The following is a 13043-nucleotide window of genomic DNA, read 5'->3' as shown; positions in this document are numbered from 1 at the left end:
ATGGAGCTCATCTTGTCTGTTGACTAAAGCCAGTGACCTATTAACTGAGTTAAAGGAAAAGATAAGGGTCATTGTTAATGCAACTAACTTACATTATATAAAAAGCAATCACAGTATATTTTGGCTGTAACCCTTGTTTGCTGTAAATCTCCTGCCACTTAACATTATGGGGTAAAAACGTTATTATTACTACAAAATTATTACTACAAACACATTTACGGTTATGGTTTAGTTGAGTTGGTTCAACTTCTGGGAAAGCCTGAGATTATTGGGTGGGGCAGTACAAATGACAGTACAGCTGACTGGAAGTAAAATGCACTTGTGTGGCTCATAAAGTCTAACTTACATAGGCAAATGTTTTGCTTGCTGCACATTAATTATGCTGTCATTCTCATAAGTCTCACTTATCAGAGTTACTCTTTCACTAGAAACCTGTCTTACCTGTTCTTCTGCCTTATTTTCTCTCTCCTCCTTCTCTCTCTCTTGACTGACCCACTCCTACTTTTTGCTGTTGATTTAGCATGACTAGCCGCAGGAAAAGTTGCTCAATGTTAATGTTTGACAAGTAGGAAGAAGGTCCTTCGTTGCCATATCGAGCAGCGTTACACACACAGCCACACTCTTTCAGTTCTCCTTCTACTCAAAGAGTTTGTTTGCTGCTTCGTAGAGGGATTACATATTCAAATCAAAGGGAGATCGAATGAAGGACAACTATGGGTGAGTCAGCATTATCAGTTTTTTCTTAATAAACCAACGTCATGTCTGAGTATTTTGACTAACAGTTGCCTTTTTGCTGGGAATTCGTGGCAGTGGTAAAGAAAAGCTGCAAAGTGCTGACAAAAGTTAATGGATTTGTATCTGCTTGAAATGCTCCTCCAAGAATTTATGTATTGTACCTGACATGTACAGGCATGCAAAAATACGAAACCTTACTCTACAGATACTAGAGTGTGTACGTTCTAGCTCTTGCACAGACTGTATCTACGAGATTTGTGTTTGCTAAACAATTAGAGAAAACCTGTTTTTACATACATCCAAGATAACAATGCCACACTTTCAGTTCTTTTAAGAATCTCTAAAGTTCTCTTTATATTCAGGAAAATAGTGACAACACGAATAGTTGTTTCACTTCTCTGTGATAAATGAAAACTAAGCATTTTAACTGTAATAATCCACATTCAAGCTCATATTTGTTTCTAGCCTCCACTGCTTAGGGGTTTGTCTTGGTTTTTTAAGATGTCAGGACACATCACTTGTGAGACAAGTTACACCAGCCTTTGTGCAAAGAATCTAATTATCTGCCCCATTTACGGATGCGCTGTAGAGGTGCTGGTGCTAATCGACTTTGAGAGCAACTCCGACGACGAGCTCACAGTGAAGGAGGGGGATGTGGTCAAAAATGTCACCAAGGCCAGTGAGGAAGGATGGCTGCATGGGGAGCTGAGAGGGAAGAAAGGCATCTTTCCTGCCAACTTTGTCCAGGTCTGCCAAGGCTTTACTGTCCACAGTACTGTACTATTTGCTATGGATATATTTGTGTTCATCTACATTGCGTGCAACATGTTTAAAATATGACTTACTTGGTTTTAACAGGAGGTCCCAGTCTATTTGAGAGGAGAGAGCAAGATGGAACCACGAAGCATTAGAACAAGTAAAATGCAGAGTTTGAATTATCAGCACTTTCTGTTCTTTAGCGTCATAACCTTAAAAAGCAGGACAGGAGTGGCAGACGCTTTAATCAGAAAGCATTTAAAGCAGTTTTTAAAGATGATTTAAAATTGAAACCCAACGCAATTATGAAATGACTTTGCTTTCCAAAAAAGGAAAAAAAAATGATAGAAAACTAATGAATAAATGCAATATTCACTTCAATATTAATTCAGCTGTACAGCATCAACAGTTGCCTCAAGGTGCTTTATATTGCAAGGCAGATCGTACAATAATACATACAGACAAAAAACCCAACAACCATATGACCCTCTATGAGCAAGCACTTTGTCAACAGTGGGAAGGAAAAACTCCCCTTTAACAGGAAGAAACTTCCGGCAGAACCAGGCAGATGGCGGCAGATGGCCGCCCCTCCCTGAGAGTTGGGTTAGAGAAGGATGCACATTACAATTAAAATATGAGCAACTGCTTTGTTGTAAAATAAAAGGAATTTCTAAAACACTGCGATCACTAACTTAGAATAGTCCAATTGTGTGCAAAAGATCCAAATTAACCACGCTGGTAATGCAGCGTCATTTAAAACTACTCTAAGTAAAGTTCCTGCTAAAAAAAAAGACTCTTGGTACAAAACGAGCCATCACAGCAATACAGTAAAAATACTTATTACAATAATATTCAAAACAGGTTGCTCTTGACATTTACCACATCCTTGCAATGCAAAGTATATCTAATTCAGAGAAAAAAAATTGGACTTTGTGGGAACAGACATGCTCAGAACGTGAATAATTGCTCCAAGCTATGCAATCTTAGCACTTTCCTGTTGAAACTTGATAACAATGCTTTCTAGCCCAAAGACACTGTTAAAGAGCTCCATTTTTTTTTCATTAGAAGAACGTTATGAACTTTACTTTGTCTGACAATTCTTTCTTTTTTTAGCAAAGAAGAAACCGACAAGAAAATGTGAGGTACTGTTTCCCTACAGTCCCGTGAATGAAGACGAAATGGAGCTGGTTGCTGGCGAGACTATAGAGATCGTCAGGGAGGTACAGTTCTTATCACCCTTATGGTTTTCACACTTATATCTGGCCTCTAAATACCAAACTGTGAGTCAAATGTTAGCAGTAGATTATGGGCTTAAAATAACTAGGTTGTGGCTGGTGAAAAGAAATCTCTGCGATGACATGATAGTGAATACCTGATAGCAGCTGCTGAGAAGTGAGGCATTTTCCTGTCACTTCCTGAAGCTGCCCTGTAGTCAGAACCCTGCACTATAGCGATGATATGTAAATCAGGGTGTTGTCGATGTGTTTGCTCAGCCTGAACTTCTTTGGGTAAATAAACAAAGATTTGAATATGGCTTTATTTGATTGATTTCTTTTTATTTATAATTAAACTCATAGTTCACAGCAAGCATACGTTTTCTGAAATCCCATGTGAACTGATCAGACTAGTCCTGGCAGTTCTGAGGATCATTCGTCAGACACCTTAAACAGGCCGATCAAGTGTCTGGAATGCACTACAAGATGATATTTCATGTAAACCTAAGGTGGTAGTGCAGCTATTTACTTGTAATTTTACATATTTTTAGCTTAAGCGATGTTGAGTAGTAGTCAAGTCATCTTTATTTAAATAGCACATTTAAAAGACATCAAGTGTCAGCCAAAGTGCTGAACAGACAGATAATATAATCAAATAAAAATGAATTAAAACAGATAAGATGGTTGTGGGTCTGATGGCTGACTGTATCCACAATTTACAAGAAATCTAAGAGTATTGTACCGATTTCAGTAAAATAATATTAATTTTTCTGGGTTATGGCTGTTAGCAAGTCTCCTTGACTTCTCAGTAGATTTTAATTTTCTCATTAATTTGTTTAATAGCACCAACCAATGACAATAGAGATTGTAGAACTTGTTTTTCTGTACAATATATAATAACCTGTGAATTTTGATGGCTCATGACCTACTTTGCATGACAGATTGAAGATGGATGGTGGATGGGGGTGAAAAATGGCAAACTAGGAGCATTTCCATCAAACTTTGTCAAAGAAATTTTCATTTCTCCCAAAGGTTGGTGGCAAAGTCAATTAACAGAGTTTTTTATAGTTTCATTTTTCATATATAACGTTTAACATTTTTCATCTGAACAGATGTAAAATACAATGAGGGCAAGGCAAGACCAAAACTCACTGACGCTGTGTTCAATAAGGAGGTTTGTAACAGTGGAAAAACTTTTCTTAAATATGTATGAGCTGTGTTCCTTTTACTTAATGCTGTCTTTGTTCCCATTCAGATAACTCAGAGGGCAAGTGTTAGGAACAAAGCAAAAAAATGTAAGTTCAGAGTTTTATACATTTACATCACATGCTAGCTTTCTCACATGAGACACTGGTTCTATTTCTGAACAGCATTTTAAAAGCTGCTAGACTAGTATACAACGTCAGTAGGACAAGTGGTAAATTCTTGTACTTTTACCTTTATGGGTGGGGTCAAACCAAAATACTTAACAGCAATATTCCTTGATTTACTACTTCACAAAGACATCAAAGTGAGCGATCTTCCAGGGTTAAAGGTTTATAACTTACCTCAAGTATTACAGTCTTTTGTAATCTTTGCTGTTCTTTGATTTAGTGTTGTTTCAGGGTGGATAGAATTAGTCATCACTAGTGAAACCTCCTCACACGTACGACAGTTTCTGCAAAGTTAATAATCATGTTATCTCTTAACACCATATCTCCTCAGCTATAGAGTGTTGCAAAGTCATGTTTGACTACAAGGCCAAAACAGAGGATGAGCTGGAGCTGAAAAAAGGAGATGTTGTTAAGATACTGAACAAGGTTTGAGCACACTTCTTTATTTTTTTATCAGCTGTTCTATGCTGTCACACTTATGACAGACTAATAAATTCCTGGATAATTTGCTTTCTTAAAATGTACCATATGGTTCTTCCAGAGAAACCAGTTGTGTCACTTTCAAGACTGACTAGGCTTAAGGACAGAAATGTGGCACTCCAGACATGCTAAGGAAAAAATATTCGAGATAGCTACTTCGTGTTGACACGTCGTGATCTGCTTGACTTTTTGATGACCTTAGGTTCAGAGATTTCAGATCCCTAAGGACAGAAGCTTGTTTTAACCTCTCTCAAATGACTCTTTAATCACCATCTAAAGGAAACAGCAGATGAAGGCTGGTGGGAGGGAGAGCTAAACGGCCGGTGCGGCTTCTTTCCTGATAACTTTGTCATGGTGATTTCACCGATAAACAGCTTGCAAGTGAGTGGACAAAAACACAATCTCAAACATAACCCTGTTGGACTGGAGTTTAACTGCACTGCAATGAAACCATGGGCATGCTTCGGAGTAATTGATGCTATGCATACTTTTTTGTCATTTTAAAATGTCCTTTAAAAATAAAATACATTATGTCTATTTTAGCATGTCTGCAACCAGTATTCAGTGACTCAGTACTGTCTTTAAATACCGTCTGCTTTGGAGTTACTCACTGAAATTTCCCATTTGTGGAAACAGTGTGTAGAATATGGGGCAGAGTACAAGGCACATGGAGTACCAGAAAACTTACTTTTTCATTTCTTTTTCCTCCTGTAGACGGGGACCATAAGCCAACCACCTGCACGTAACAACTCCAAGAAACTCTCAGGTAAGAGAACAGCATGAATGTTTCCCTGATCAAATAAAGAAGCACAGTGGTTGAAGCTCTTTGAAAGTATGATGTGGAGCTTGACATTTAGAGGTTCACGACCAAGTCGGAATTTCTGACTGCAGCAGTGTTTTGCTTGGCAGTGTGCTGACTGTTTGGCCTGTGATGGGTTTGGCAGGTCAACATTTACACAGTTACATAATAATTCAATAAAATATAAAAGTTTTTGTTTTTTTTTAATTATTATCTATGAGAAAATAAAGACGTAGCGGGAAAAAAATACCCTGAAGTCAGAGGAACTATTTGAACATTTCTTGAGATTACATGCATTCCACATAGCGATTTATCAGACGCCCTAGTAACATTTACAGTAGATATGAAACGTTTTCATCTTGTGACCATGTAAAGGAGGTTAAACAGATTTAAACACTCTGCCCTGTAGCACACAGCATAAACTCTCTAACCCACAAATGGGGCCACGCAGGGAAAACTCATCACAAAGAAATGCAAAAGAGCGGCAAATTCTGGCAACCTGGATCCTGATTTTTTTATTTTTTTTTTTTTTGGGGGGGGGGGGTGATTTTTCCTTAGAAGATAACGTTAGCGATCAATCACAGCAGTTATTGACTTTTTAACTTTTTTAGTTTAGTCTGAAATCTAATATTTTCTGAAGAGACTGCCCAGTAATGCACCCTTTGAATTTCGAAGAGGTAGAAATTTAATCTATGAATCACACAGCAGGATGTGGTTCGTGGAAATTGTTTTGTAGCATCAAAAGTGTCTGCCCAGACAGCTTTTTAAAAGGATTCAAAATATGCACCCTCACTGAAACTTAAATAGGCAGGTGAAAATAAGGCCAAAGGAAGTGGCACCAGTACTATGAGAATTACAGTGCAGCCTCGTACCAAATTGTACTCATCATTTCCACACAGTATCACTTGAAAGATTTTCACAGGAAGTCTCAGACCGTAGTAAGATGGGGGATGGTTAAACTGGTCATGTGACATAGTTTAGGAGTCTTGGAGGAAACAAGGGGGTGGGGGACAGATGAGAGCTCTGTCACAGATTTCCACTACCAGCAACAAGCAGCACTTGAGCTTCTTCTGCTCTGTGGATGGTTTATTTACGAGGGGAATGTTGCACAATGCGTTGCATAACACTCAAGGTAGGCTTCCTGTGTTTTCATCCGATCCGTTATAGATGTCTGAGTTTGATGTTAAGACTAAAGCAACATTTTTTTTGTCCTATTTCTTGAGGTCTTTGCATTGGAGCAGTTTTACTTCTTAGATTGCATTCATTCAGCAGGCCTGTAACCACACAGCTCATCTTATCTGTTTGAGAGTAATCACTTCACTTGCATGACAAACAGAGATCTGTCACATAACTTTAATGATTTAACCTCTCTCCAAGGTAAGTCCTCTTACGGGCTGTATTTGTTTCATATGAGATGACCCAGAGTGCCAGTTAAGACCTGGGAACTGTAACTGCATCGCTACTAAATCTAGCTGTTACCTGATTTGCTCTAATTACGTGCATATCTTTTCCATAACACGCCACTCGTAAACCTTACGTTTGAACACCATTAGCATTTTTCTACACCATAATGCTTTTTGGACAGTCTTATAGTTCTTTGCAAAACAGTCATGCACTTTTTATCACGAACTGAGGGCTGAATAATCAGAATCAAAATCAGGAGAAGCCACACTTGCAAATACAGTATTATTTAAACAATGGCATGTTTGCTCAGCATGCATGCCCTGCACAGCACAGCGACAGCATGCTCATTCACTCATTCTGCTACAGAGAAAAACATCTGGGAAATGCTCTGCTGATCAAGAGAACTTTCAGCGAAACTGCAAATGTCTGATAAGACCTTTTTTTCCCGACAAAAGCACAATGTAGGACATCACTGCTTTTGTCTGTGCTGCCATTGTTATGGCCATACTAAATAAAGTGCCTTGAGCATTTTAAATGAGGACTTGTTATATTTGTGTGACAAATGCAACTAGTGATCAGCGGTAAAATTTAATTTAATGGGGTTTTTTTTTTTGCAGTAAAGACAGAGGAATCAGCAATGGAGAAAGTCGGTCCAACAACAACAAAGACGAGTAGGTAGAGATGGTAGATGCTTTTATTTTTGTACTAATTCATCTTAAAAAAATCCTGCTGTGGACTAATGTGATGATTTTGTTTTGCAGATGATAAACCAGAGCCTAAAGACCTAAGAAGCAATCCTCCAACCAAAGTTAAACTTCCACCCATCATCAAACCGAGCCCACCTCCAGTCAAAGACAAGCCGAACAAGGTTTTACCAAAGTGAGTTTTACAGAAGCGTCTGTGATGTTCTTTCTCACTACTTGTAACTCCATGTGAAACCACTTTCTGGAGACCTGACCAGAATAGTTATTCATATGCAGCCTTTCTAAAGCAAATAGGCCCTCAGAAAATGTCAGGAACACTTTCTCCTCTCTGGTCTGGCACCAACAGTGGAGCATTTAGATGTTAAAGGTTTTTGGTTGCAACCACCAGTTGCTATGGTTTCCTTAAAGAAGAATGCCAGGATGCCTGACATTTAGTGGCTCAGTGGAAATTGTGGGATGAGTCAGATCAGGCCGAAACAGACGAGAGCAGCCCATTTCCTGTTTCCTGAGCAATCGCTCACAAACAGCCTTACACACACAAAATTGAGAAAACAAAAACAGGCCCGTCTTGAGAAGAAGAACACGCTTTTGAAAAGCGTTTCCGTGCAAATTTGCCTTTTTCAGCTTTTTTAAGACTCCTCCTTCATGTTTATCTAAGCTTATCCCACAAGGCTTTTACAGCCAGGCTGATTTTTCAACAAACACATCAGTTATAACCAGCATTTAAAATGTTATAAAACTTAAGTAGTAACTCTGAATACAGAGAATATTATAGTGATTTTTCAAGACTTCATTTGCCATGCTCTGCACCTGCACCTGCACTAGCACCAGCGCCCACTCTATTCAGGAAACCAGAAACCACATACAAACTCTCCAACCCTCTGCGTCAGTATTTCTTCACATCAATAGATTTCTTTTTTTATTTGTCTGTAATTTTAAAAAAAGTGTTCATTCGAAGGTATATTGTTGTTTTCTGTAGAACCAATGGTGATGCGGCTACTGTTCCACCGAAACAACCGGAGGAGAAGGAGACTGACGAGTTTGATGGATTGGAACTGCCGACTGAAAAGCTGAGCCATCCCACAGCAAACAGAGCCAAACCTCCACAGAGGAGACCACCGTCAGGACTCCCCATAGCAGCACAAGTATGTCCGCATTAGCGACCAATACCGATCGATCTGTGTGGCAGTGTGTATAACACAGATGTGAAGAGCTTCACAAGAAACACTCAAATTATAACCTGCATACCCACATGAATAGGGTTGTCAAAACAAGTCATTCTCAATACTAAAAACGACTGTCAGATAAGATACTCATTTGCAACAGTATTGATGCGGACAGCGTCGTCTTTGCTTCCTTCTGCCGACACACAACTTTTACACAGTACCTGCATGCAGGCGTCCACACAGGCCCTCCCCTTACCAGCAGCTGAAGCAGTTGACATTTACAAGACTACAAGAATAAACACCTGGAGGAATTTTGAGAAGTCAAAAAAGCTTCCATTTTAACAACCCGAACATGGATATTATTGTTGCTCTTGTTCTAATCTTCATTCTTGTTTTGGGGGTTTGAGGGTTTTTTTTGCTCCTGTGGCATCAAAAATAGTATTGGGTATCAAGTATTTTTCTGGGTATTGATACAGTGTTAACCAATATTTCTGCAGATGAATCAAAGGTTTATCAGTTTTCTGTTTAATTTTGTGCAGTCAGTTAAAGCACAGTTGTTTGAAACAGTCCTTAATAGTTTTAGTGATTCTTATAAATATTGTGTCCATGTTGGGATTAGAACCATTTTTAGCAATAATATACCATAAGCCCATAATACTACTACTACTACTAATAATAATAATAATGTTATTAACTTTGTGCCTCTGCAGTTCACACTTGTGTTGTTGTTATGTTTTGAGACCATCTTCACTCATGAAGCCCTGAACCTTTATAGACAGTACCCCATGGAGGTGTACATGGGAATGCTAACGATATCTGATATCATTTGAGAGTACAATAAACAGTCTTTACTCTGCCACCTCCCTGGTTTAAAGTCCATGCTGTGTCCGGTTGCACTGATTTGTGCAGTTGTGACTTTAGGGCAGCTAACTGTTATTCCATTCATGTATTTTGGTTCATGCTCTGCATATTGAGAGTTTCTGAAAGGGACCATCTCCTAATGTATGCTACACATGGTCCCAATCAGATTCTCCCGACGCTGTCAGAAGACAATTTTACAGAAAAGTGACCAGTTTTTATGGACAGCCCTCTTGCTCACTGACCAAGAACACTTGTAATGACTTCTTGGTCATAACAATTCATCTGGAAAAAATGAAAGAATTAGAAGAAAGAGAAAGCGAGCTTGTACTTGACCGCCCAAAAAACCCACCTAGCTGTTAATCCTGCAAAGCTGAAAAACCAGAAATCCTAAGGCATGCTGTGAAGAATGACTATTAGCAATGATTGACATTTAAACTTGACTGTTCTTCCTTTGTACTGCTAGAGCGCCACGGACCAGACAGATGCAGAACCAAAAAAGTTTGAAACGGAGATACTGGCTGGCTTGCAAAAGGTTTGTAACACTCTGTGTTCTGGGTGAAATATGAATGAAATCACATAAGTTTGAGTTCAAAAAGTTGTTCTATGTAGGAAAATGTGCAGTAATATTTTTGACAATTAAAATCATTTCAGACAACAGAAAATCTTCTGCCCACCCCTCCAAAGCCCGATCTTCGACCCAAGACACCACCTCCAGTTCGACCAGCACCACCCAAAGTTCTCGTAGATAACAAAACTGTGACCTTTAAAGACGAGCCAACTGTGGAAAGTCTGCAGGCTGAGATCAAAGAGCTCAGGATGACTTTGGAGCTGCTTGAGAAACGACAGGAGTGAGTACAACTCACTTGTTTTGTAGCCATGTTTGAAACCTGAGACATGACAGGTTTATGACAGGCCTAAAGTTACTTTACAAAATTAAGACAATTTTGTAAAAAAAGATCTTCATTACATTTCAGCTAACCCTCTTCTAAAATAAAAAAAGAAAGATGCCTTGTAGCACAAACATACACAGGAAGTGAGTAATTCAAACCTAGCAGAGAAATACAAATGAATGTAACTGTGCATGTTCCATCATAGGAAACCCCCCCTCCCTTCCAAACAAAAAAAGCCTGACTCAACAGCTCTTTCGTATCTCTTGATCTGAAACGTTATAGCAGCCTGAGTGATAAACATGTGCCACACTCTGCAGAGCTGTAGACATTTCATTTCCTGATCAGTGATCTTCTTAAGCCTTTTGAACTCACCAACCATCAGTTTGAAACTCAAATTACTGTTGTTCCCTAGTCACTCAGTAGCTGAACGTTTTGCATTATACCAGTAAAACCTTTGACAGTATATGTTAATTACAGGCAAATACACAAATCCTAATGGGATGTGTGTGAAGACTTCTGTAACTGTATCTCAAGCCGTGTTTGTGTAATCAGTTTTCTAAACGTATAAAAAGATTTTCTAAATGCAACTGATATTTGTGAATGTGTATTCAGTGTGTGCATAATGCATGCATAGGTCTGTAAATGCCTACACAGTTATTAATAGATGCAGCTAAACATTTTGATCCAGCAGCTTCCTGCTTGGCTGCTATGGTAGACCTACAAAGGCATGTGGCGATCTGTCTGTAAATCTGAGGTGTTGTCTGCTCTGAGCTCAGACTCACAAGCTCAAACATACCACCGACTATAACACCTGGTGATTTCAAGTATGAAACTGCTGAATGGCTGTGGCTGCAGTTGCAAGCTTGACTATAATGAAATCTTAAACTGATTTAGGTTTAACACCTCCGTGTGTTTTCAGAAAGTATAGCGAGTGATAGTTTGTAAAAATATAACAGAAGTCCTTTATTGCTGAGACGTATGTGTGTAAAAACTCGAGTTAGTCATTAACCTGTGCAGTTTGGATCATCAAACAGGCGGGTTTTTTTAGCGAATAAATGTTTTTATTTATTTATTTATTTACCCATTTTAAACAATCCCTGTATGTATTCATTATTTTTGTGGCGTATGGAAGATTGCAATGGGTTTGTGTAGTGTAACCCCAATTTCTCCCAAGGGAGACAAAAAAGAGACTTTCACTTAGACAGCTGCATCTACAAAAACAAACATTTTAAAACATTTGCATATCTGAGTACCAGATTTTGAGGTTTGTGTGTTGTTGTTTTTTTTTAAATAAATTGCACCCACACCAATACCCTAGCATATCTGCAAAAACCTATATTACCATAATAGTTCAATAAAATTAAACTATTAAAATAAATGTCTTTCCTGTTAGAGCTACAGAAGTAACTTTCTAAATGTATTATTATCTTGACTGGCACTGCACAGTGTTGTTGACCTATTTAGACTTACCAGCATCTCCAACCTCCTCATTTTGTTCTCTTTGTCTCTTTTTATAAGGCGAGACATGCAGGAAGTGAAAGAAGAACTGAGGGATGAAAGAAACAAAAGACTAGCATTGCAGGTCAGTGTCTTGACTTCTGTGAGTGTTATTACTTACTGCCTGCTGCATAATGGGTGAAAAAATAAGCAGCAGTTGTGGTTCCAAGATCACGAGCGCAGTATAATCAGTTGTTTAAAAGGGTTCTTTTTGTTGTTGTTTCTTACAGGAGGAAGTGCAGAGTTTGAGAATGAAGCAATAATCCCAACACAGACTGTGACTAAGCTGCTTGTCTGACACTGTGCCATGCGAGCTCTTGGACTGCAAATTTCAGAAAATGAACATTTTTTTCTGACATTGAGAAAGTAAAAAAAACAACAAAAAAACCCTCCCTAAACAGTATAGCTGGAGTTAATATCAAGCTACTCCTATAATGGAGCAAAAGAACCAGATCCTCCAGAAGACTTTTAAGTAACATGCTGTTTGATATTGGAATGCCAGAAATCTCATACAGGTCCTCAGTTGGGTACGCCTGGAAGCAAATTACTGTTTTACATGTTTTCTTTTTTATTACTTTTATTGTGGATTACAGGTTAGGCTATTTTTAATATCAGAATTTGTAATATATGCAGCTGTACATAGGAGGAAATATTGTTAAGTCTTTTACAAAGAGCTAAAGGATAATTTACATCATCATAATGGGCTTTGTTACCTGAATGTCAAGTGAGATACTACTGTCCAAACTATGCCATGTTAGTGAATTTATGCAATGTAATGTAATGTTGCAAAGATCCACTAGGGGGCCCTCTTTGACTTTTTTTTTTTTTTACATAAGGTGTTAAGTTTTTCTGTGATTGCTGGGATTTATGGAAATGCCCTGGCAAAATAACCTCACATTGGAGAAGGAAAAATAGAAGAAAGAAATACATTCTTCATCCAAACAGTAACTGTGTTAACATTTAAGATTTAAGCGAGTGGCTCATGTTAATGGGTAGTGCCTTAAGAGGGGGAAAAAAGGAAAAGAAAAGAAATAAAACTGTGATTTAATGCACCAGGAGTTTGTGGTCAGTTTGTGTCGGAGAAACACTGACTCACTCATAAAACACCAAAAGGTGACTCATCAGTGGATGCAGAACACATGGGAGGAAAATTACTGAGAAATT

General features: G+C 38.4%; 1 protein-coding gene across 1 annotated transcript; it reads left to right on the top strand.

Moving 5' to 3' along the window:
- The first annotated feature begins 498 nt into the window (after positions 1 to 498).
- sh3d21 (SH3 domain containing 21) lies at positions 499 to 12931 on the top strand. The gene is made up of 17 exons (XM_080896092.1): positions 499 to 717; positions 1325 to 1482; positions 1594 to 1651; positions 2605 to 2711; positions 3647 to 3737; positions 3818 to 3879; positions 3961 to 4000; positions 4410 to 4504; positions 4838 to 4939; positions 5273 to 5324; positions 7379 to 7432; positions 7523 to 7640; positions 8445 to 8610; positions 9956 to 10024; positions 10144 to 10340; positions 11901 to 11964; positions 12110 to 12931. Exons 1-17 carry the CDS (start codon positions 714 to 716, stop codon positions 12140 to 12142), a joined length of 1470 nt encoding a protein of 489 aa, XP_080752218.1. The 5' UTR covers positions 499 to 713; the 3' UTR covers positions 12143 to 12931.
- Positions 12932 to 13043: the final 112 nt, after the last annotated feature.

This window comes from Rhamphochromis sp. 'chilingali' (assembly GCF_963969265.1).
Source record: "Rhamphochromis sp. 'chilingali' genome assembly, chromosome: 11".
Classification (NCBI taxonomy): Eukaryota; Metazoa; Chordata; class Actinopteri; order Cichliformes; family Cichlidae; genus Rhamphochromis; species Rhamphochromis sp. 'chilingali'.
Note: the sequence above shows the minus strand (reverse complement) of the source record. Positions and strands in the feature narration are given on the sequence as shown.